Below are 24,767 nucleotides of genomic sequence, written 5' to 3'. Positions count from 1 at the left end.
TAGAAATAGAAGAGACTCAGTTCTTCATTTTTTTCTTAGGTGAAAAGCTAAGTTGCTATATCACCTGACCAAGGTTATATATATATTTTTTCAAGGTCAGTAGCTAGTAACTGACAGAATATTAAAAGCTACATGTTTTGGCTTTAAGTCCAGTGTTCTTTGTGCTATACCTATACTATTGTGACAAGGGGAAAAAATACAGTGAGTCTGGATTAAGTTCTCCAACACTAAAATATTTTTTAGAAAAAATATTTTTAGTAACTCTAAAATTCTATGAAGTAATGAAGTTTCTGATATGGTTGAGTCAATGTTAGAAATGTTCAGCTCTTGAAACAAGGCTGATAATATCAATAGGTAAATGTTCTTAGGCACTCTGTTTAGATAAATAGCTAAGAATACATAATAGTCAGTAATTCTCATCCCTTAAATTTAGAATCCCTTTTAGGTTATTGCTAATATCTTTTTAGTATATATTTTGAAGAATCTGTTCCTCATCCTCTCTAAATGCATGATATTTTTATTTACTGAAATTCATATGTATTACTATTATTAAATAAATAGCAGGAACTATTTATTGAGTTCCTAGTCATTGCAGTAGCCTCTTTATAGAAAACGCTAAATTTAATCCTCACAACAACCCTCTGAGGTAGGTAAATTGAAGCTCAGTGACCCAAGGTCTTGATCCAAAGTCTCACCAAGTAATATAACCAGTCTTATTTAGCATTGGTAAGATTTTAAGTCAATGAAAAAAAAGTACTGGTTGTTGTTTAAATTTAAGGTTTTACCCTGTTTTTTGCCAAGTTTAAAGTTAAGCACACTAAATGTAGCATTATGGTATTCTCTCCCACCTGCTGACATGTTTATTTAAAATCTCCGTGATACAGGATCTAAAACCAAACAACTTGTTATTAGATGAAAATGGAGTTCTAAAACTGGCAGATTTTGGCCTGGCCAAATCATTTGGGAGCCCCAATAGAGCTTATACACATCAGGTTGTAACCAGGTAAGAACTGCTTTTTTGAACGTTTATATTGTGTAGGATTAATTTCTGTTTTTTTTTGTTTTTAAGATTTTAGTTGAGAGAGCAACAGAGAGAGCAAGAGACAGAAACTGCATAAACAGTGAGGAGGAGGCAGAGGGAGAGGGTGATGCAGATTCCCTGCTGAGCAGGGAGCCCAATGTGGGGCTCAATCCCAGGACCTTGAAATCATGACCTGAGCTGAAGGCAGATATTTAACCAGCTGAGCCACCCAGGCGTCCGTGTTTTTTTTTGTGTGTGTGTGTGGTTTTTTTTTAAAGATTTTATTTATTTATTTGACAGAGAGAGCTCACAAGTAGGCAGAGAGGCAGGCAGAGAGAGAGGAGGAAGCAGGCTCCCTGCGGAGCGGAGAGCCCGATGCGGGGCTCGATCCCAGGACCCTGAGATCATGACCTGAGCCGAAGGCAGCGGCTTAATCCACTGAGCCACCCAGGCGCCCCCCGTGTTTGTTTTTTTTTTAAAGGAAGCTCTGTGTAGGCCTAACCTGGAGCTTGAAGTCAGGACCCTGAGATCAAGAGTTACATGCTGTACCAACTGAGCCAGCCAGGCACCCCCTGAAAGGGTTTAAAAGGATAAGACGGGGCGCGCCTGGTGGCTCAGTGGGTTAAAGCCTCTGCCTTCGGCTTGGGTCATGATCTCGGGGTCCTGGAATTGAGCCCCTCATCAGGCTCTCTGCTCAGCAGGGAGCCTGTTTCCCCCTCTCTCTCTCTGCATGCCTCTCTCCCTGCTTGTGATTTCTCTGTCAAATGAATAGATAAAATCTTAAAAAGAAAAAAAAAAGGATAAAAAAATAGGAATTGGAGATAGTGAAAACAGATAGTAAGAGGTTATTCTGGTTATTTCAGAATAACCAGAGAATGTAGAGGTAGCTGTTACAGGAAGTTGGCCTAAAGAAGTTTTTCTTGTTTAGTACTTTGTTTTTTAGTTTATTTTTTAAGGCTGAAGAAATTACAGTATGTGCGAACACTAGTGGGAAAAGTCTAGTGAAGAAGAAAACATTGATGTAGGAGAAAGAATTTCAATATCTTAGAAAATAGGCAAGAGAGTATGGTACCTGGTGCCCCAAGTTGACATATTGGCATTAAAATAGTCCAGGACAGTTCATCTGAAGTTACAAATGGGAAAGGCAGATTGTGTGAATATGAAAGACTGTAGGTGAGTCCATGGAATTTTTTTTTTCTTTTTCCTTTTTTTTTTTTTCTTCCATTATTTGGATATTTTTCAGTGAAGTTGGAAGTAAGGTGGCTTAGAGGAAGGATGGTTTTGAGAGTTTCAGGAAGAGAGAAGGCATTATTTAAGAATGGAAAAGTAGGGCTCCTGGGTGGCTCAGTGGGTTAAGCCGCTGCCTTCGGCTCAGGTCATGATCTCAGGGTCCTGGGATCGAGTCCCGCGTCGGGCTCTCTGCTCAGCAGCGAGCCTGCTTCACTCTCTCTCTCTCTGCCTGCCTCTCTGTCTACTTGTGATCTCTCTCTGTCAAATAAATAAATAAAATCTTTAAAAAAAAAAAAAAAATGGAAAAGTAGGGGCACCTGGGTGACTTAGTGGGTTAAGGCCTCTCCTTTGGCTGGGGTCATGATCCTAGGATCTTGGGATGGAGCCCCATATCGGGCTCTCTGCTCAAGAGGGAGCCTGCTTCCCCTTCTCTCTCTGCCTGCGTCTCTGCCTGCCTACTTGTGATCTCTCCCTCTGTCAAATAAAGAAATAAAATCTTTAAAAAAAAAAAAAAAAAGGAAAAGTATATGGACCAAGGATATGTGTCATTTCCAGTATGGAACTGCTTGGTTTTTTGGTTTGTTTTTTTTTTTTAAGACTTTTTCTTTATTTATTCATGAGAGACAGAGAGGCAGAGGCAGAGGGAAAACCAGGCTCCCCACTGAGCCGGGAGCCCGATGTGGGACTCGATCCCAGGACCTGGGGATCATTACCTGAGCTGAAGGCAGATGCTTAACCAACTGAGCTACCCAGGTGTCCTGGAACTGCTAGTTTTGTAGTCAGTTTTTCTTGAGTTAATGGAATACATAAAAGTGAATTTCATCAGTGGGATGATGTTTTGCTGAGGAGTTTTCTCCCAGAAGTACTTTAATAATTGTATTTTTAAATTATATTTTAAAATTTTTTTTTTAATTTTTTATTAGCATATAATGTATTATTAGCCCCATGGGTACAGGTCTGTGGACTGCCAGGTTTACACACTTCACAGCACTCACCATAGCAGATACCCTCCCCAATGTCCATAACCCAGCCACCCTCTCCCTCCCCTCCCTCCCCCCAGCAACCCTCAGTTGTTTTGTGAGATTAAGAGTCTCTTATGGTTTGTCTCCCTCCCGATCTCATCTTTAAAATTACATTTCTTTTTGTTCTTCAGGTGGTATCGGGCTCCTGAGTTACTCTTTGGAGCTAGAATGTATGGTGTAGGTGTGGACATGTGGGCTGTTGGCTGTATCTTAGCAGAGCTTCTTCTAAGGGTAAGTCTAGGATGATATATACACTATGATATTGTAATAGCTATTTGTTTGTATAATTTGCGTAAGAATTGTCTTCCCATAGATAATTCTCAGAGAGGAGCACCATTCTTCTAAAAAAAGCCAACAAATAGACCCATTAAAAAAAAAATGCATCTTCTCCACTGCAACCTTTTTGTTAATGGGAGATGAGAAGACCTCTTATTGAGGACAATAAAGATTTTATAGATCATTTCTATAATCTGAAATAAAGTTATAATAAAACTCATCAGGCTGTAATATCATAACATCTCTGCTGTAACTAAAAGTGTTAGGATGCACTTTTGTAGTCTTGGGACTTTTCTTGTTTGGGACTGTTAAAAGTTACACGTTAGGAAATGTGTAAAACCTAAAACCAGCCTCTTCAGCTACGCTCTCAGCAGTGTATGTAAGGTTATTTTAGTTCTGTTCAAACTAAGCAGTTGTGGTGGTCCTGTACCATTTCCCTGGACTGAAACCGTCTTGAAATAAAACATTGTCTCGCTACCCTCATTGGAGAGAAAGATGGTGCCTTAGAAACTTTTGTTGAGCTATAAAGTTTAGTTTAGCCTTTCTGAATGATGAAGGCAAAGGAATAGTGGGGAATCCTTCTGAAGCTGGGAGTTTTTTCCTCCCTACTTTCCATTTTCCAACCCCTACTCTTCTCAAGTGATACGTATTTAAAGAAATGTGAACCCAAGACACAAAAATACAGCTTTTCAGTCCCTTGAACACAGAAAATAGTTTCTGTATGCCACAAAGAAAAATTACCTTCTCAAACATCTTGTTTAGTTTGGTGTGAGTTCTGTGCATTGTTGGAGAAGCTCACTCCTGTGGGTGCTTACGGAAGAAATACTAACATATTTAGATTTGAAGATGAATAGTAATCCCTGTGCTATTGATGGGTTCTGTGGATAAGCTGGCATGACAGCTCTGTTACTCACAAAAACACAGAGTTTTCTCAGCTGTCAGTTTTGTCAGCTCCTGAAAACACAGTTCATTCATTACCAAGATAAAACCATAGCCCCTAATGTTATGATTTATCGTTCCATTGAGAAAGTAAGTGGAGAGAGGTAGAAGTTAATGAATGGGTTAGGGCGCCTGGGTGGCTCAGTGGGTTAAGCCGCTGCCTACGGCTCAGGTCATGATCTCAGGGTCCTGGGATCGAGTCCCGCATTGGGCTCTCTGCTCGGCAGCGAGCCTGCTTTCCCCTCTCTCTCTGCCTGCCTCTCTGTCTACTTGTGATCTCTCTCTGTCAAATAAATAAATAAAATCTTTAAAAAAAAAAAAAAAGAATGAATGGGTTAGAGGTGCGCCTTAGTGTTTCAGTTGGTTACGTGTCCGACTCTTGATTTTTGGCTCAGGTCATTATCTCAGGGTCGTGTATAGCCTGCTTGGGATTCTCTGCCTCTCCCCCACCCCACTGACACAGCTTTTCACACTCTCTCTCCTTAGTTCTTGTTATTTTTTTTCAGATTTTATTTATTTGAGAGAGACAGTATGAGCAGGGGTGAAGGGCAGTAGGGAAAGGGAGAAGCAGACGCCCTGCTGAGCAGAGATCCTAATGAGGGACTTGATCCCAGGACTCTGGGATCGTGACCTGAGCTAGACACAGATACTTAACCAAATCAGCCACCCAGGTGCCCAAGTGATAATTATATCTTAAAGATTTTTGATATGGCAGGACAAAACTCCCCCCCACCCTTATAAATTATCTTGAAAAAGATATATAAATGCCATCCTTGAAACTAGGAGATGCCCGTTAATACCATGCCAGTATGTAAAATGAGAAATGAAGGTGGCTTAAATTTTACAGAAAAAGATGCCAACTAGAGGCAGTTTTGGCTTGACACACAGAATCCTAAAGTTGCTTAGTTATTGAGAAGCACCTGTGATCATTGATGACAATAATGAGGTATAGGCCTAAAAACTGGAGTTGGTGGAAAAAAATTGTGTATGGGCAATTAATACCATGGTCCCTCTACACGTAAGCTAGGTCACTTCTGTTTGTCTAACTATACCTCCACTTTAAACCTCCACTGGAGATAGGTTTATTCTCTCAAGAAATTGAAACACAGGGGTGCCTGGGTGACTCAGTGGGTTAACCGCCTCTGCCTTCAGCTCAGGTCCTGATCCCGGGGTCCTGGGATCTAGCCCCGCATCGGGTTCTCTGCTCAGCAGGGAGCCTGCTTCCCTTCCTCTCTCTCTTCCTGCCTCTCTGTCTACTTGTGATCTCTCTCTGTCAAATAAAAAAATTAATAAATAAAATTTAAAAAAAAAAAAGAAAGAAATTGAAACACAAATCTCCAGACGTAGCCATCCTTAGACACCGTGGAGGATGTGGGTTAGTTGCTTTGGTGAAAACATGCAAATTACATGAAAGTCTGTATACTGAATAATAAAACCTTCAATTTAGTTCCCTGCTCAGCTCCCAGAACCTCGGTAACCTTTGTAATAAGCTAGTAGCTCTTTAACACAGGCAAAAGATTAGAGGATCCTTTACTAGAAGAACTGAATGGCCCCAGAGAATAGACCCACAGAAAACTGGCATTAAACTTCCCACCCAATCTTTCTAGAGAAAGCCTGTGAGTTCTAATCAATGTTTTTAGTACCTTACCCTTGAATATGAATGGTTAGTCATGATTACCACATAGTTATCAAGGAGTTCCAGATATTTAATGAAGGCTTCCAGTATGTAAGAATTACCAGGTAATTGGCAAGAATCATTAGATATTGGATGATGGGGTGGCTCAGTGGTTAAGCCTGCCTTTATCAGGTCACAATCGCATGGTCGTGGAATCGAATCCTGCATTAAGCTCCTTGCTCAGTTGGGAGCCTGCTTCTCCCTCTGCCTGCTGCTCTCCCTCTCAAATAAGTAAATATAAAAAAATAATACTTGATGAAAGGATTCAATGTGAAAGACTGAGAACAAAACAAATTTGTAGGGGAATGCCTGGGTGGGTCAGTCGATTAATTGTCTGCCTTTGACTGAGGTGGGATTGAGTCCCTCTTAGACTCCCTGCTCAGTGGGGAGTCTCCTTCTCCCTCTTCCTCTGCCCCCTTCCTGCTCATGCTCTTTCCTTATCACTCACTCACTCTCAAATAAATAAATAAAATCTTTAAAAAAAATAAAGAAATTTGGGGAAAATAGGTAGCAAAAGAAATTTAACCCCCCATCTCTACCATACCTTCAGAGGACTAAGAGAACATACTCCATCTGTAAAACAAGAACATGATGCTCTATTACTAAAGGATCAGTCAAAGAATAAGGGAATCTTGAAAATTTTTATGTAGGATAATTAAAAGCAAACAGAGACAGTGGAAAGATTGGGAAAGTAAGCTCAAGAATTCTTTCCTCAAGTAGGACCAAAAAATAAAGCTAACAGATTGATCCAGGATTGATCCTAAAATATAATAAAAAAGAACAAAGAAAATGTAGGATAGGGGCACCTGGGTGGCTCAGGGGGTTAAAGCCTCTGCCTTCGGGGCACCTGGGTGGCTCCGTGGGTTAAATCCTCTGCCTTTGGCTCAGGTCATGATCTCAGCGTCCTGGGATCAAACCCCACATCAGGCTCTCTGCTCAGCGGAGAGCCTGCTTCCTCCACTCTCTCTCTGCCTGCCTCTCTGACTGCTTGTAATCTCTATCAAATAATTAAAATCTTAAAAAAAAAAAAAAAAAGCCTCTGCCTTCAGCTCAGGTCACGATCCCAGGGTCCTTGGATCAGGCCCTACATCGGGCTCTCTGCTCAGCAAGGAGCCTACTTCCCCCTCACTCTTCTCTGCCTGCCTCTCTGCCTACTTGTGATCTCTGTCAAATTAATAAATAAAATTTTACTAAGTAAATAAATAAATGAAAATGTAGGATAGGAAATTCACCAGAAAATAGCCTAGCATGGCGGGTATGAACTGACTTAAAGTGCAACAAAGACTCCGCAGAGTGAATGAAAAAAGACCCATGCCAAGGGTATTGTGAAATTTCAGAGGACCAGACTATAAGGAAAATACTTTATTTTCAAGAGAGGAAAAGCAGAGAGAGGTTACATAGAAACCATAATGAAGGATTAGGGGGAAAGAATGGTTTCAGACTTCTCAACAATAGCACTGGAATCCCAAGGGCAATAGAATACATTGTGAAGGAAAATAATTTCCAACCTAGAATTTTGTGCCCATTTGTATTTTTCAGTTAGCTTTGAGAATAAATACAATTTATTACACTAAAAATTTTACATCTGCTTCCTTTCTTAGGAATTTATTTGAAGCTGTGTTCTACTATTACGTGAGAGTAAATCAAGAGAAAGATGTGGGATCCAGAGAACATGAGATTGAACACAGAAAAGGGGTGAATAGAATTCCTTATTTAATAGTGAAAGGAAGTTCTGAAGAAGCAGGTGTGCATCAGTCCCAGAGAGAAAATAGTCCATATTGAAGCAGAAGGGATGAGAGTTTCAGCAGGGGACTCTGGAGAGAAAAATGAGCCTCAGTGTACCCACAAACCAGCTTCAACAGTTTTTAACACAAGACCAGCTTTATTATTTATCTTTTTTTAAGATTTTATTTATTTATTTGACAGAGATCACAAGTAGGCAGAGAGGCAGGCGGAGAGAGGGGGAAGCAGGCTCCCTGCCGAGCAGAGAGCCCGATGCGGGGCTCGATCCCAGGACCCTGGGATCATAACCTGAGCCAAAGGCAGAGGCTTTAACCCACTGAACCACCCAGACTCCCCTCATGACCAGCTTTATTTTATAATTCCCTCACACCACATTTTTTAGCCACAAATCCCAGATATCATGCCATTTTCTCCATATACTATTTCTCTAAAAGATTTTTTCTCTAAAAGAATTTTTTTTTATCATAACCACAATATTGTTATCATCTGAAGAAAAGGAAGGATAAATCAGTACCTAGTCTGTGTTCAGGTTTCCCATTTTTTCAGTTTTGGTAGTTTCTATGTTTCTAGGAATGCATCCATTTCTTCCAGATTGTCAAATCTGCTGGTATATAGTTGCTCATAGTGTTCTTATCATTGATTATATTTCTTTTGTGTTGGTTGTGATCTCCTCTTTCTTTCTTTCTTTTTTTTTTTTTTTTTTAAGATCTTATTTATTAGGCAGAGAGGCAGGCAGGGAGAGAAAGGGAAGCAGGCTCCCCACTGAGCAGAGAGCCCAGTGTGGGGCTCGATCCCAGGACTCCGGGATCATGACCCAAGCCAAAGATAGAGGCCTTAATCCACTGAGCCACCCAGGCGCCCCATGATCTCCTCTTTCATTCATGATTTTATCAGTTTGGTTTTCCATTTCATTGATTTCTGTTCTGATCTTTATTATTTCTCTTTTCCTGCTGGGGTTAGGCTTTCTTTGCTGTTCTTTCTCCAGTTCCTTTAGGTGTAGGGTAAGTTGTGTATTTGAGACCTTTCTTGTTTCTTGAGAAAGGCTTATGTTGCTATATACTTTACTCTTATGACTGCCTTTGCTTTATCCTAAAGATTTTAAACAGTTCTGTTTTCATTTGTTTCCATGAATTTTTAAATTTTTTTTTTAAAGATTTTATTTATTTATTTGACAGAGAGATCACAAGTAGGCAGAGAGGCAGGCAGAGAGAGAGGGAGGGGGAAAGCAGGCTCCCCGCTGAGCAAGGAGCGTGATGCAGGACTCAATCCCAGGACCCTGAGATCATGACCTGAGCTGAAGGCAGAGGCTTTAACCCACTGAGCCACCCAGGTGCCCCTGTCCTGGAAGCTTTTTATCTCTCCTTCTATTTTCAATGACAGCCTAGCTGGATATAGTATTCTTGACTGCATATTTTTCTCATTTAGTGCTCTGAATATATCATGCAAGTCCTTTCTCGTCTGCCAGGTCTCTGTGGATAGGTCGGCCTATCTAATGTTTGTACCGTTGTCCTCTTGTCCAGGCTGCTTTCAGGATTTTCTCTTTGTATCTGACACTTGGAAGTTTTACTGTTAGACAAGGGGGTGTTGACCTATTTTACTGATTTTGAGGAGGGTTCTCTGTGCCTCCTGGATTCTGATGCATGTTTCCTTCCCCATATTAGGGATGTTCTCTGCTGTAATTTACTCTAGTATGTCTTTTTCCCCTCTCTGCTTCTCCTGGGATCCCAATTATTCTAATATTGTTTCGTCTTATGGTATCACTTATCTCTTGAATGCTCCCCTCATGATTGAGTAGTTGTTCATCTCTTTTTTCTCAGCTTCTTTATTCTTCATCATTTAGTCTTCTATATCACTAATTCTTTCTTCTGCCTCAATTATCCTAGCAGTTAGAGCCTACATTTTTTTTTTAAGATTTTATTTATTTATTTGACAGACAGAGATCATAAGTAGGCAGAGAGGCAGGCAAAGGGAGAGGAAGGGAAGCAGGCTCCCTACTGAGCAGAGAGCCCGATGCGGGGCTCGTTCCAAGGACCCTGGGATCATGAACCGAGCTGAAGGCAGTGACTTAACCCACTGAGCCACCCAGGCGCCCCAGAGCCTACATTTTTTATTGCACCTCATTAATAGCCTTTTTGATTTCGATTTGGTTAGATTTTAGTTCTTTTATTTCTCTAGAAAGGGATTCTCCAGCTAGTATCTTTATAATTGTCATTCTGAACTCTAGTTCTGACGTCTTTGTAATGTCCCTATTGATTAAGTCCCTGGCTGTCAGTACTGCCTCTTGTTTTGTTTTATTTTTTCTTTAAGTTTTTCTGTTGTGTTATTTTGTCCAGAGAAGAATAGATGAATGAGAGAACAAAATGGTAAAAAGGTAACAACTACCCTGGAAAAATAAACACTAAAAAATCAGAAGAGAACTGAAAGGGGAGGAGAGAAAGGGGAAAGAAAAAGAAGAATGTGATCAGGCTGGTGAATAGAGCAGAGCCACACACTAGATTTTGGCTGTATCTTGGTCTGTTAAAGGAAACCACCTCCAAAAAATTTAAGGAAAGAAAATCATGTATATATTTTAAGGAAAGAATGTCATGTGTATATATATATGAAAATCATATATATATATATAGACAAACACACATATATGTACATACATACACACACAAAACAAAGGTAAATATGATGAAAGGGTGGAATATGACTGTAAAGATGAAAATTTAAAAAGATTTTAAAAAAAGAATTGATAAGTTGATTGAAAAAATAAAGAAAAAAAAATATGATCAGGTGGGTGACTAGAATAAAGCCATGTACTAGACTTGGGGTATATTTTGGTCTGTTAGAAGAAGCTGTATCTTAAAATTTTAAATAAAGAAAAACTTATATATATATATGTGTGTGGGTATATATATATATATATATACACACACACAAAATAAGGTTAAATATAATGAAGAGATAGAATATGACTGTAAAAATGAAAATTAAAAATTAAAAGTAATTGATATGGTAAGATCTTGGTTAAAATGGGAAAGAAGAAAAATTAAAATAGAAAAAAAAAAACTAGGAAAATTTTAAAAATTAACTTTGAAAGACAAAAGAATCTTGGGGAAAATGCCATAAATTCTATGTGCTGTATTCTCTTAACGCTGGAGTTTTTCAGTTCTCATTGATCGGCAGACTTGGTCTTGTATGGATGTTCTTGCTGATCTTCTAGGGGTGGGGTTGTTGCAGTGATTCTCAAATGTCTTTGCCCAAGGCAGAATTGCTCTGTCCTTGCCAGGGGCTAGGCTAAATAATCTCGGGTTTGCTTTCGGTAACTTTCATTCCTCGAAAGCTTTCTGTACAGCTGTGGAGGACAGGAATGAAAATGGCGGCCTGTCAATCTCTAGCCCTGGAGGAGCTGAGAGCTCGGGACTCCCCCTTCAGTGATCCCTCAGAGAAAAGCAGTCAGTCACACCTGTCTCCCTGGTCTCCATAGGCACTCTGTGCTTGCCCAGCCTGTGTACCAAGTGTTTTTATCTCTGACACACAGTCCCGTTTGGAGTCTCCAAACCCAGACGATTCTTGCAGCGCCTTCCAACGCTGCTTCTCCCTGGGGAGGAAGGGAGGTATCCCAGGATCTGCCACTTGTTGAGTCCCTGCTCAAAGAGCAGTTGCCCGACTGTACCTCGGATCCAATTTATGGCAACAGCAAGCTGAGAGCCCACTCCTTGGCTCCATCTCTGCAGCTGGCTTACCTGCTCCAATACTTGGGAACTCTGCCTTACTCAGGCACCCCTGGTCTTTCTGTGACCCTGAGGGTCCTGAGACCACACTGTGCCAGCAAGGATTCCATCCCCCCTGCTTAGCCACTGGAGTGATGTCCCTTAGTGGAACAGACTTATAAAACTTCTGATTTCTTGCTCTGCTGCTCTGTCATTTGCTGAGGCTCCCTCCATGGTCTGTCTTCCTGTATATCACCTTAGATTCACTTTTTCGCATGTCTACCCTTCCAGAAAGCGGTCCCTACTCTGTTCACAGATTTGCTGCTGTTATTTTCTTCAGTCTTCTGTTGAGTTTGTAGGTGTTCAGAATGGTTTGATAACTATCTAGCTGAATTCCTGGGACTAGACAAAATTTAGGGCTCCTACTGCTCTGCTATCTTGCTCCTCCCTTGATGAGGGTCCTTTTCTTCAGATTTTTATTTATTTATTTGAGAGAGCACAAGTGTTGGTGGGGAGCAAAGGGAAAGGGAGGAACAGATTCCTAGCTGGGCAGGGAGCTCAACATGGGATCTGATCCTATGACCCTGGGATCATGACCAGAGCTAAAGTGAGATGCTTAATCAGTTGAGCCACCCAGGCCCCCCTCTTCAGATCTCATAGTACAATTTATTTTAGTAGTCTTCAAAGCCTTTTAGCATGCCTAAAAATATTCATGCAGTGTTAGTATAACTTCAGGTTTCTTTTTTTGAGTACACATTTCATATACATAATAGTCTGGTGTTATACATAGGGATTTATTAAATCTGGATCCAGTCAGAAAATAGAAACCACACATTAAAAAGGGAAGTTTAATATTAAGAATTAACTATGACAATTGATTGGAATAATGAAGGATTGACTAATAAAAAGTAATGAGAGGGGTTCTTGCATGGTGCATATAGTTAAGTGTTTGATTCTTGATTTCTTCTCAGGTCTTGATCTCAGGGTTGTGAGATTGAGCCCCACAGCGGGCTCTGTTCAGTGCTGCATCTGCTTAAGGCTCTCTCCCCTCCCTCCTCCCTTCACGAGTTTGAGTTCTGTCTCTCTCTAAAATAAATAAACCGGGGTGCCTGGGTGGCTCAGTGGGTTAAAGCCTCTGCCTTTCGCTCAGGTCATGATCCCAGAGTCCTGGGATCGAGCCCCGCATCGGGCTCTCTGCTGGGCAGGGGGCCTGCTTCCTCCTCTCTCTCTCTCTCTCTCTCTCTGACTGCCTCTCTCCCTACTTGTGATCTCTATCTGTCAAATAAATAAATAAAATCTTTAAAAAAAAAAAAAAAGAAAATAGGAAAGGCTGAAAATTAATTATAAAAAAAAAAATAAAATAAAATAAATAAACCAAAGAAGAAAAGATAAAGAGACTATTTTAAAGCATATAGGAGTAGACAAAAGGAGCAGCCACCCTAGGACTAATACAGAGCACCCAAGGAAGAGGACCCAGGGATGGAATTCTAGACCTTGTAACACGCAGAGTGTGGCTCACTGATGATAGAGAAGTTGCTGTAGAGCTGTGTTGGCAGAACTTGTTGAAAGTCTGTCTTGCATGCAGAGGAAAGCTCTTCTGTGGGAGGTGGTTTTCCAGATGCACTCTGCTACAAAACCCCCTGTAGGGGGAAGCTGCTCTGTGCATTGGGCACTGAAGAAACTGCCCACATTTGTGGGAACCTGTTGGTAGAGAAGCTGAGAGTGCTGCAGGAGTCAGCTGGGCATACAGGCTAGAGCCAGGAAGCAAAAGTCTTCCTGTGGTGTTTATCCGGCAGCATCTGCTGACCACTTTTTTACTTGGCAAAAGTAAAACATTTAAAGGCCCAAATCTATTTTCTTAGAAAAGGCAAAATGGATGAGCTTGGAATTGATAACTGGCAGAATTAAATGCTTTTTTGGTAGGGGTTGGTGCTAGCTGTGGTAGTAGTTGACAGTAATAGAAATGTGTGGGAAAGCTGGTACTTAATCTCATTTTCTCATTGAGCTGGTAAATTTTTTCAAGGCCTGTAATAGTAGAACAGTCTCTCTTCACAGAGCAAACTCTTTTTTACTCTTCTATGTATTTACGAAGATGTTTGAGGATGAATTGGAAAATAATGTCTGTATATATAGCAAGGATTTTAATTATTTACTAGTTTCTAATTTTTAACTTATCATTTATCCTTTTAAAGTTTGCCACTGTACTTCAGAGAAATAGTATGCCAAGATATTTTTTAAATAAGATTATAATATAGATGTTCTTCTGCCTGCCAGCCTTTGCTCCCGTACTTTATTTTTTTGTTTTTTAAGATTTTTTATTTGTTTATTTGACAGACAGAGACTACAAGTAGGCAGAGGCAGGCAGAGACAGAGAGAGGGGTAGCAGGCTCCCCATCAAGCAGAGAGCCCAATGCGGGGATCCATCCCAGGACCAGATCCGAAGGCAGAGGATTAACCCACTGAGCCACCCAGGCGCCCCTGCTCCTGTACTTTAGCTAGAATAATTTTCCTCCATCTTAACACTTTTCCTCCGGCTAACTCTTTTCATTTTTCAACTTTCACTGGTTGGTTCTTCCTCTAGGAAGCCTTCCTTGGCTTTTGTAGAGTAGGCTAGGTGCTGTTTTGTGTATGCTAGGATCCTGTGCTCTTCCTGAAAACATCATCCGGGAGATGCCCCTTTAGTTGTACTACCAGCATTCCCCACAGCCACCCCAGGGGAGAGCAAGAAGTGTCTTGCTCACTTCTTTTTTCTTTTTTTTTTTCTAAAGTATGTTCCACACCCAGCATGGAGCCGGGTGTGGGGCTTGAAGTCTCAACCCTGAGATCAAGACTTGAACTGAGATCAAAAGTTGGACACTCAGCTGACTGAGGCACCCAAGTGTCCTTGTCTTGTTCCCTACTTTAAATGCCTAGGGTTTAATTAAATACCACATACTTATTACATAGTGTTTATTAAAGATTTGTGGAGTGAATAAAATGGGGAGCATGGTGCTCTTCATTTGATTAGCAGTAGTAGGATCTAGTGCCACATCTAGTATACCTCAGACTACGTTTTTATTTTTGTTACAGCTTAGTTTTTTTATGGAATTTGTAGTAATATTTGTATAACTATTATAAACCACCTTGAAATACCTACCTCTCACTCTCTTCCAGGTTCCTTTTTTGCCAGGAGATTCAGACCTTGATCAACTAACAAGAATATTTGAAACTTTGGGCACACCAACTGAAGAACAATGGCCTGTAAGCCTTCATACATGTTCTTTGAAATTTTGTTAGGACTCTTTATGTTGCTGTAATGTAGGTATTACTAAAAGAAATGTATTCATTTTCTTAAGTTACTAGTAATACATACTTTGAAAAATTTATGTTAAATAGAAAGTTAAAATTGTGGTATACTGTCCAGCCTTCTTTGTACATGTTGCCCTTTCTCCATCCAAGTAATTCCCATCCCAGGGTTAATCACTGTCAGTTTGGTGGAAAATCTTGCTGTGAGGATACATACACAAGCATATAAACATAGAGTTGCATTATCTGTCTTTTCTTTAATAAAAATGGGATCATACCATATATTTTTTTTGCAACCAACTTAGATTTTATTTATTTATTTGACCAAGAGAGACACGGTGAGAGAGGGAACATAAGCAGGGGGTAGTGGGAAGAGAAGCAGGCTTCCTGCTGAGCAGGGAGCCTGATGCGGGGCTCAATCCCAGGACCCTGGGATCATGATCTGAGCCAAAGGCAGACGTTTAACAACGGAACCACCCAGGCACTCCCCTCAACTTGCTCTTTTTACTTAATATTTAGTACTGAGCTTTTTCTTTTTAACAGCTACATGATAATTCATTTTGGTGGTTATTTCATGTTTATCAACATCTTGGTGGATTTAGGGTGTATTTGTAGAAGTTTCACCAACAGTTAAGATGTATCAGTACCTTGAATATTTTTAACCTGTTACATTGTCTACAAAAAAGAAATCTTAAATCTTGGGTAAAATTTACAATAATTCAAGTTGCTAATTTTTTTTTTTTAAGATTTTTTTTTTTAATGTATTTATTTGACAGAGAACACAGGCAGGCAGAGAGAGAGAGAGGAGGAAGCAGGCTCCCCATTGAGCAGGGAGCCCGGTGCGGGACTTGATCCCGAGACCCTGAGATCATGACCTGAGCTGAAGGCAGAGGCTTTAACCCCCTAAGCTACCCAGGCACCCCAAGTTGCTAAATTTTATATATTATAGTTCAGTAAGGTAATCTCACTTGTTTATTCTTAAAGATTTATTTACTTATTTATTTGATAAAGAGCACAGGCAAGAGGGTAGGGCATCAGGGATAGGGACAGAGAGAGAGGGAGAAGCAGACTTCCCACTAAGCAGGGAGCCTGATGAAGGACTTGATCCCAGGACCCCAAGATAATGACCTGAGACAAAGGCAGACGCTTAACTGACTGAGCCACCCAGGCACCCCTCACTTGTTTATTCTTAAAATTGTAATCCTTTAGATTTTCCTTCCTCTTACAGCCCTATCTCCTGAGAATAAATATTAGAAAAGAGAGATTTTAATCAGACTTTACCTTCTGATGGAAACTGTGGTATACAAAGTTTTTCAACCTCGGAATAGCTATAGGAGTCTCAGCCGGGTTAGAGTAACCAGCTTAACCTTGCCATAGTACCAAAATGGCTAAGTCACAGCAGTGTTCACAGTACCAGGCCTTCTCCACAAGATTACAAATAAACTGGGCCGTGGTTCCAGGATGGAAAGTCCAGTGCTCAGGATAGTCACTGAATCTGACCAAATGATTTTTGACAATGGTGCAAAGCAGTTCGATGGAAATCATTACATTCTCCATTTGACAGTTTTAATTCTTCATTTGAGAGCTATATGCCTTTCAGTCCCTAAGTTTGAATTATAAATATTTTTACAGGACATGTGTAGTCTTCCAGATTTCGTGACATTTAAGAGTTTTCCTGGAATCCCGTTACAACACATCTTCATTGCAGCAGGAGACGACTTACTAGATCTCATACAAGGTTTATTCTTATTCAATCCATGTACTCGAATTACAGCGACACAGGTATTTTAGCATATCTTTCTTTTAATAGGAAATATGGGAATAATCTTAATTCTGGCATAGGTAAAATAGAATTTCTTAAGATTTTCTAATGTTCTTTAAATACTGTAAAGATGTGTTTTAGTTTTAAGGAAACTTTAGTTTTAAGACAAAATTTTATCTTGTCCCCAAGCTACAAGCTGTTCAGACTGGTATTAAATTACATCATGCACACACAATAACAGGAGAATTTACTTTTGTTAAGGAACATATAAATACATATTTAGTTCATAATTAATTGGCTTTCAAGTAGTTTACCTAGAGAACAAAAAATAAGAAGCATTCTGTACTTGTTAAAATAATGGTTGTGCTAAGCTTAATGCCAAAAGTGTTTCGGTTTTTTTCCCCATGAAATGCAGCCACAGTATCCATGGCATAGTCAGAAAATGATAATGGGGAAGGAAATAATACAGTTCTTCTTCTTTTCTTTTTTAAAGATTTTATTTTTAAGTAATCTCTACACCCTACGTGGGGCTCAAACTCAAAACCCCGAGATCAAGAGCTGCATGCTCTTCTGACTGAACAAGCCAGGCATCCCAAAAATTGTATAATTTTTTTTTGTTTTTTTATTTTAAGATTTTATTTATTTGACACAGAGAGCACAAGGAGGGATAGAGGTAGACAGATGGAGAGGGAGAAGCAAGTTCCCTGCCAAGCCGAGAGCCCACCATGCAGCCCTTGACCTGAGCCAAAGGTAGACACTCAACCAGCTGAGCAATCTAGGCACCCTGTATAGTTCTTGATACAACTTATGCTTACAAGAGATTGAAAGATACTGTAAACAGAACAAACATTGATACTGACCCTTGTTTAAGGGAAATAAGAATCAAACTCAAAAAAAATTAGGAAGACCAAGAATGTCTGCTCTTATAAAAGAAGAGAAAAATGTTACCAAACAAAAAAATAAAAGCCCTATAGATTGGCGGGGTAGGGCGGAATCCATTTTCTTTGTCTCAAAAACAAGCACAAGACAAAAAAGGACAGTGTCACAAATATTTAAAATTGGGGCAGGGAAATGCAGGAATGCATCACAGTACAATGATTTGACTTCATAAAGTAAGACTGATTAAAATGAAATGTCACAAGTCTTCATATTTAACCAATCATGTTAAGGTACACTATACCAAGGATTCAAAGGGATTTTTTTTCACTTAAGTTTATTATAAGCTACCAAATCATTATCTAATGCATTTCTTTCTTTCTTTCTTTTTTAAAGATTTTATTTATTTATTTGTTAGAGAGAGAGAGAGCACATAAGCAGGCAGAGAGGCAGGCAGAGGCTCCCTGCGGAGCAAGGAGCCCAATGAGGGACTCCATCCCAGGACCCTGGGATCAGGACCTGAGCTGAAGGCAGCAGCTTAACCGACTGAGCCACCCAGGCGCCCCATAATGCATTTATTTCTATAGGCCATCTGTTTTTGGCGGTATATAGTGCTACATTAATACATATATGCTAGATATTTTACCATCAGAATTTCTTTTCTAATTTCAAACAAGTATCTCATCATTACCTTTCTACCTTTACACATATACTTATTACCTCCATCAAAAGAAACTTGAGACTAGGTCAGATTATCTAGAAAGTTGTTTTCATTAGTAGTAAAACTCAAAATTTATAGAAAAATACTAATTGTGACAACTTCTGTGTGTTGTATTTTGATAGAATGCATTTTTAATTTTTTTTAGATTTTATTTATTTGACATACAGAGAACATAGGCAGAGAGGCAGGGAAAGAGAGAGAGGGGGAAGCAGGCTCCCTGCTGCGCAGAGAGCCCGATGTGGGACTCCATCCAGGACCCTGGGATCATGACCTGAGCCGAAGGCAGAGACATAAACCACTGAACCACGCATGCGCCCTTGGAATGCATTTTTTAAAACATGTTCTGGCTCCTAGATATCTGTCTTAAAGGTGGAATGAGATAATGTTGCTTTCTTAGATCTCTGATAGCTTAGAATTAGTTTAATTTACTTATGGAACTTCTTGATTTGGAAGAAATACGTAGAAATTCAACTCTTTTGAAGTCAGGAATCTCTAAATCATTACTGCAGATAATAGAATGTGGGAGGAAATGCTTGAAAAGTTTATATGGACTTTTTATATTCCTGAAAGGATTATCCAGAAGGAATATTGTGGCTATAGGATGCAAATAAATTATGAATTTGACTAGTTTATCATTTAGAATAAAACTATTTTTATTGGAAAAAAAAAAGTTTTTTTTTAATTTTGGACCAAAGTAAAGGAGATATTATATCATAGAACATTGAGCAGGTAGAATATAGAAATAACATTGTGCAATTCCTTCCAAGTAAAATTTTTAATAATTTGCAGTGGATTGTTGGATTTTTAACACATTGTTTCCAGCCTTTTGCATCATTTAAAAATTTTTATTTTCAAGAATTTATATTTACATGATTTGGAATTCGAATACATATAGATGTTGTGACAAACTTTGAAGTTCTTTTTAAGTATGTTTCTCTCTTTATGTATTGAACTATAGAGCCCCTAAAGTGTAGAGAGCTGAGTTATACAACATCTTACTAAGGATATTTCATATTTAGTATAGGCTGTTTAACTGTGGAAAAGTTAGAAGGTAGTGTCTAGTTTTTTTTAAGGTTTTATTTATTTGACAGAGATCACAAGTAGGCAGAGAGGCAGGCAGAGAGAGAGGGGGAAGCAGGCTTCCTGCTGAGCAGAGAGCCCGATGTGATGAGGGTCTTGATCCCAGGACCCTGAGATCATGACCTGAGCTGAAAGCAAAGGCTTTAACCCACTGAGCCACCCACGTGCCCCTGTAGTGTCTTTTTCTTACGGTAATAGAATTACCCGCTGATCTTAAGCTATTTTATATTTATTTATAATAGTTTGCTCATCTAAACTCTTGAAATCAATTTCATTTTGGAAGTGGGGTATTCACATAGTGTTTTTAATATTCCTAACAATTCTGGAAGTTAGATTTTCTTAAAAACAGTTCAGATAGGGGCGCCTGGGTGGCTCAGTGGGTAAAGCCTCTGCCTTCAGCTCAGGTCATGGTCCCAGGGTCCTGGGATCGAGCCCCGCATCGGGCTCTCTGCTTGGCAGGGAGCCTGCTTCCTCCTCTCTCTCTGCCTGCCTCTCTGCCTAGTTGTGATTTCTCTCTGTCAAAGAAATAAAAAATTAAAAAAAAAAAAAAGTTCAGATAATCACTTAAAACCCTACTTTCCTTGGTATCTTCCATTTTTCAAGGCATTGAAAACTAAGTATTTCAGTAATCGGCCAGGCCCGACACCTGGATGTCAGCTGCCAAGACCAAACTGTCCGTTGGAAACTTTAAAGGAGCAGTCAAATCCAGTTGTAGCAACAAAACGGAAGAGAACACAGGCCTTGGAACAAGGTAAAACTTCCATTTTCATAAGAAATGAAATGAATTCAGAAAACCCCAAGTAGGTAGTATATAGCTAGTGACTGAGGGGGAGCTAAGAAATGTAGATTGTGAGCTATTTCATAAGTGTGGTAGAGAATGTGGTATTTTAGCAATATTCATGTCCACTGAAAATAATTAAATCAAGCTTTTTAAAAGGATATGGGCGCTTTTGAGTATACCTCAGAGTTGGGAGAACTTACCAGTATGTACCTTATTTTCTTTTAAGTTTTTATTGATGTATGCTTAATGTTAAATAAGTTTTATTAGCAAACCAGAGCAAGTAAAATGAATGTAGTTGGAATGCAGTGACTGGTTAGAATTGCCATAAGATTAAATGTGAACAACCTCATTTTTTTTTCACCTAGGAGGATTACCCAAGAAGCTAATTTTTTAGTTACAGAGATCACTGGACAGTATTTTACTACTGAAGGAAATAGTCAAAAAAGCAAATAATGGAGAAATCGTAATAGAAGGAATTTGTAAATACTCCACACATGTAAAATATGTAAAACTGGATTATTTTTATTAAATGTATTTTAAAACAAACTTAATTCTGATTTTTCTGATGAGAGTGCAAAAGTAAGATTAAGTTCAATTCTTTAAAATGTAGAATTGAAAATGCATTAAGGAAACCTTAATAAAAATAATCATCAGTTACTTTGGTGAGTTGGCCCACATAGCATCACAGATATGTAGTAGCAGGGGTAGTATTCAAAAACAGGCAGTAGAAGAAATGTTGCATATACCTGCTACCTAGAGCTAGCAAATGTTGATATGCTAAATAGGAAAGAAAGAAGAAAAAATTACAAATGAAATTGAGCTCCCTTTAATATGTCATTCCATTCTTTTCCTTTTTACCTTCCCAAAAGGAGAGTGACTCTCAGGAAATGAGTGTGTCCTTCCATGATTTTATACTGCTATTTTATAAAAATTCATGTAGTAATATACCATATTGTTAAAATTTTATGAGTGATAGACTGTACATCTCGTAATTTTTTTTTACTCAAACTTTAAAATCCCTTCCATGTTAATACACATAAATCCAGCTTAATATGTTTAATATATAAATATATATATATAACACTACATATTCATGCTTTATGGATTATTTTTCTTGTGTTATATAAAAATTACCATAAGTATAGCACCTTAAAGTAACACAGATGTACTAGCTCACAGTTCTGTAAGCCAGATGTTTGACCCGGCCCAGCTGTGTTTCTTGCATAGGTCCAAATCAAGGTGTCAGTTGAACGGGGCTCTTTTCTGAGTTTCTAGGGAGGAATTGGCTTCTAAGCTCATTCATTTCATGTAATTTTAATGCACATGCTTCCTGTCCTGGTTAGCTATTAGCCAGGGGCCTTTCCCAGCTTCTTAAGCAGTCCACATGCCTTGTCACATGGCATTCTCCATCTGTAAGCCAACAGCTGTGCTTAGAATCTGTTTGGTTTCCTTGTCTGCTACAAGAGAGAAAACTCTGTTTTCTTTTAAAAGACAAAATAGATTACATCAAAATTTAAAATGTCTATCAAGGGAGAGATAAGCACAGAGTGAAAAGAACAGTAGAAATTATTTCCGAATCATATATCTGATAAAAGATAGCTCAACAATGAAAAAAAATTATATTAAAAAATGGACAAAGGACTTAAATAGACATTTCACCAAAGATGATGTAGAAATGGCCAATAAGCGCATGAAAAGGTGCTCAATGTCACTAATCATTAAGGAAATGCAAGTCAAAACCACAATGAGAGAGCACTTCATACCTGTTAGGATCTCTTCTTTCCTCCCCCCGCAAAAAAAAAAAAAAAAATCCTGGAACGTAACAAGTGATGGTGAGGAGGTGGAGAAATTGGGACCCTCGTGCATTTTTGGTTGGAATGTAAAATGGTGTCTCTGCTATGGAAAACTGTGGCCTTTCCTTAAAAATTTTTAAAGAACATTTTCATATGATCTAGCAGTTTGATTTGAGTATATACCCCCTAAGACTGAATGCAGGGTTTCAAATATAGTTATCGACATTGTATGAAAGGATCTGTTTCACCTCATCATTTCTAGCACTCAATCTTTGTGATCTTTGCTGATTTGGTATCTCATTCTAATTTACATTTTAAAAATTTCTACTGTGGTTGAATAGTTCCTCGCATTGGCTAACCATATATAATCCCTTTTGTAAACTGCTGATTTAGATTCTTTGTTGTTGGAGTGTTCCAAAATCTTATCAATTTATATGAATTTGCATTTTATATATATACACATGTATTTTACACACGCACATTAAAAAAGAACCATTTTATTTTATTTTATTTTTACACTTCCAATTTTGGTATTGGTGAACAGTTCCTTTTCTTACCTTTTATTTCATATTAAATCATTACATGTATTAAATCTGTGTATGGCCTTTATCCTGTTCCATGGATCTGCTTGTACCACATTGTTTTAAATAAGGTAGCTTTATATTACTATCAGGACAATGCACTTTTAATGTCTAGTAACAGTTACTCATCATTACTCCTTTTTTCAAAATTTATTCGCCAAGTTTTTCTCTTTTATTAATATTTATTAATTCCAACTAAATGGTGTTGCTTTAATACAACAATAAATGGCTTATACTTTCTGCTGTTACCTTATTTTACCCTGTTGTTACCTCATCTACTTAAGTAGTATTTAATGTAGCAAGCCATGTATGTATCTTTTTTACTAGAGATCGTAATTAGATAAAAGTTTTATTAAAACTTCTGATACGGTAATATATTTCCTTTGACATAACTGTGATGTTATTAATATATCAACAGTCCCAGAAAGTATTAAAGATCTTTACTATATAACACTTATAGAAAGAAAAAAAATTAAATGGCTTAAAATGCAGCATCAAAACCAAGAAGTTAAATCAGAATGGTGTGAATGCTAGAATTGGCATTCACAAAGTGTCCCCACACACCAACAAAAAAAGAAGCTATAAAGGTAACTAACAATGTTTTGTATATACTCTGCCAGAGTCCCACCTTAATAACTTTTTAATTGACGTTAAGGAGATTACTAAACTTTCTGTGGCACATGAAAAATCCTGAAAAAAATACAATAAAACAAGATATATGTATTCCAAAAATTAACATTCAGTTATTCCTAGACATTGTTACTTCTTAGAGGATTAATTTATATTGTTACTTAAGCCAAAGATCCCTGTAGTCAATCTAAGTAGTTAAATAACTTTGTTTTTCTCAAAAATCACTTTTTTGTTGTTTTTAAGATGTTGGCAAATACTGGAAATTTCATAAGGCATAGTAATGTAATTTATAAAATATGTCAGCACGATACTACTATCTTGTAGAAAATGTTTTGAGTATTTTAGCTGCTTTCTAAAACTTAGACCCAGAAAATATATGACTTCTGAAGATGAAGCAACATTTGTACAGCCCCCCCCCCTTTTTTTAAATTTTATTTATTTGAGAGAGAATGAGTGAGAGAGAGCATGAGAGAGGAGAAGATCAGAGGGAGAAGCAGACTCCCCGCCGAAGAGCTGGAAGCCCGATGCGGGACTCAATCCTGGAAGTCCCGGATCATGACCTGAGCAGAAGGTAGCCGCTCAACCAACTGAGCCACTCAAGTGCCCTGTATAGTCCTTTTTGAAAGTCTCTTGATAGAAACAGCTTTTGGTTTCACCTGGTTTATTTTCAAAACATGATATTTGATGGCAAAGAATAGGATCTTTTGAGAGTTCTTGTGCAGTTTTGGCCTCTGTGAAGGTGCTGGATTGAACAAATGCAGCCCGCAGAATTTAAAATTTGAACACTTGAATATACAGGATCATGCAGTTCAGGGAATTCTGAAGATTTCCCCCAGCGGTTTTTTAATGGAAAATTGTCTTTCACAGGACTTTTTCCCTTACTCTTATTTGAGGTGGTATCTTTCTCTTCCAGTGCCCGAGCAAGCATGTAACTAACTTTTCTTTGATGAGCCAGAGCTTCTTCTTTATCATTCAACTGCACATACAAATATTAAAATTATATCAGTTAGGGGTGCCTGGGTGGCTCAGTCATTTAAGCATCTGAGTCTTGGTTTCAGCTTGGGTCACGATCTCAGGGTCATGAGATCCTGCCCCTCCCCCAACTTGTACACATGCTCTCTCTCTAAAATAAATCAATCTTTTTTAAAGATTAAATACAAATATACCCATTAGTCAGTAAGTCACAGAATATAGAGCTATAGTCAGAAGAATTTTTCTCAAAATGTTCTATCTTCAGTCAGTGTAAATAATTAGGTATCTACTGATTCCCAAATAATATGCTACACATTACTGAGGAATTTTTTTTTAAATTAAGAACAGAAAGCAGGATTCCTTCTGCTGAAGCTTTTGTAGATCATCTGAAGAAAGAGAGGGGAAAACATATACATGGTGTGTGTATATATGTGTGTATAATACTAACATGTACTTAACTCTGCAAGAGAATGTTGAAGTTATTTATGTGAAATTGTTTTTATACATTTATCTGAGAATAAATAACTTGAACACTTCTATAAATAAGTATGTTCCTATAGCATGAGTCTTCTAGTTTAGTCATATATGAAATGGGGATAATAGGACTGATTTTCAGGGTTGTAGTGATGATTAAAGGATATAATGTGTGAGAAAGTTGCCTTGTACACCTTAAAAATTCCTG

The 24,767-nt window shown here is 38.5% G+C and overlaps 2 protein-coding genes across 7 annotated transcripts in view; one reads left to right on the top strand and one right to left on the bottom strand.

The window, feature by feature from the left end:
• CDK7 (cyclin dependent kinase 7) overlaps nucleotides 1-24,767 on the top strand; it is a 45,573-nt gene that overhangs the window by 10,741 nt on the left and 10,065 nt on the right. The window contains exons 5-10 of one of the 5 annotated variants that reach the window (XM_045999237.1): nucleotides 885-1,003; nucleotides 3,405-3,504; nucleotides 14,758-14,844; nucleotides 16,522-16,671; nucleotides 19,932-20,079; nucleotides 20,475-23,749. In XM_045999237.1, coding sequence (XP_045855193.1) covers nucleotides 885-1,003; nucleotides 3,405-3,504; nucleotides 14,758-14,844; nucleotides 16,522-16,671; nucleotides 19,932-20,079; nucleotides 20,475-20,503 — 633 coding nt within the window. In that variant the 3' untranslated portion in view covers nucleotides 20,504-23,749. Of the gene's footprint in view, nucleotides 1-884; nucleotides 1,004-3,404; nucleotides 3,505-14,757; nucleotides 14,845-16,521; nucleotides 16,672-19,931; nucleotides 20,080-20,474; nucleotides 23,750-24,767 lie in introns of those variants that run through there. The other 4 variants (XM_045999236.1, XM_045999233.1, XM_045999235.1 and 1 more) reach the window with 4 other exon arrangements.
• The window catches only part of CCDC125 (coiled-coil domain containing 125), a 27,453-nt gene continuing 25,919 nt past the window's right edge, over nucleotides 23,234-24,767 (bottom strand). For both annotated transcript variants that reach the window (XM_045999231.1, XM_045999232.1), the window contains exon 12: nucleotides 23,234-24,089. In XM_045999231.1, coding sequence (XP_045855187.1) covers nucleotides 23,781-24,089 — 309 coding nt within the window. In that variant the 3' untranslated portion in view covers nucleotides 23,234-23,780. The remainder of the gene's footprint in view (nucleotides 24,090-24,767) is intronic.

Source organism: Meles meles, chromosome 3, assembly GCF_922984935.1.
Source record: "Meles meles chromosome 3, mMelMel3.1 paternal haplotype, whole genome shotgun sequence".
Lineage (NCBI taxonomy): Eukaryota > Metazoa > Chordata > Mammalia > Carnivora > Mustelidae > Meles > Meles meles.
Note: the sequence above shows the minus strand (reverse complement) of the source record. Positions and strands in the feature narration are given on the sequence as shown.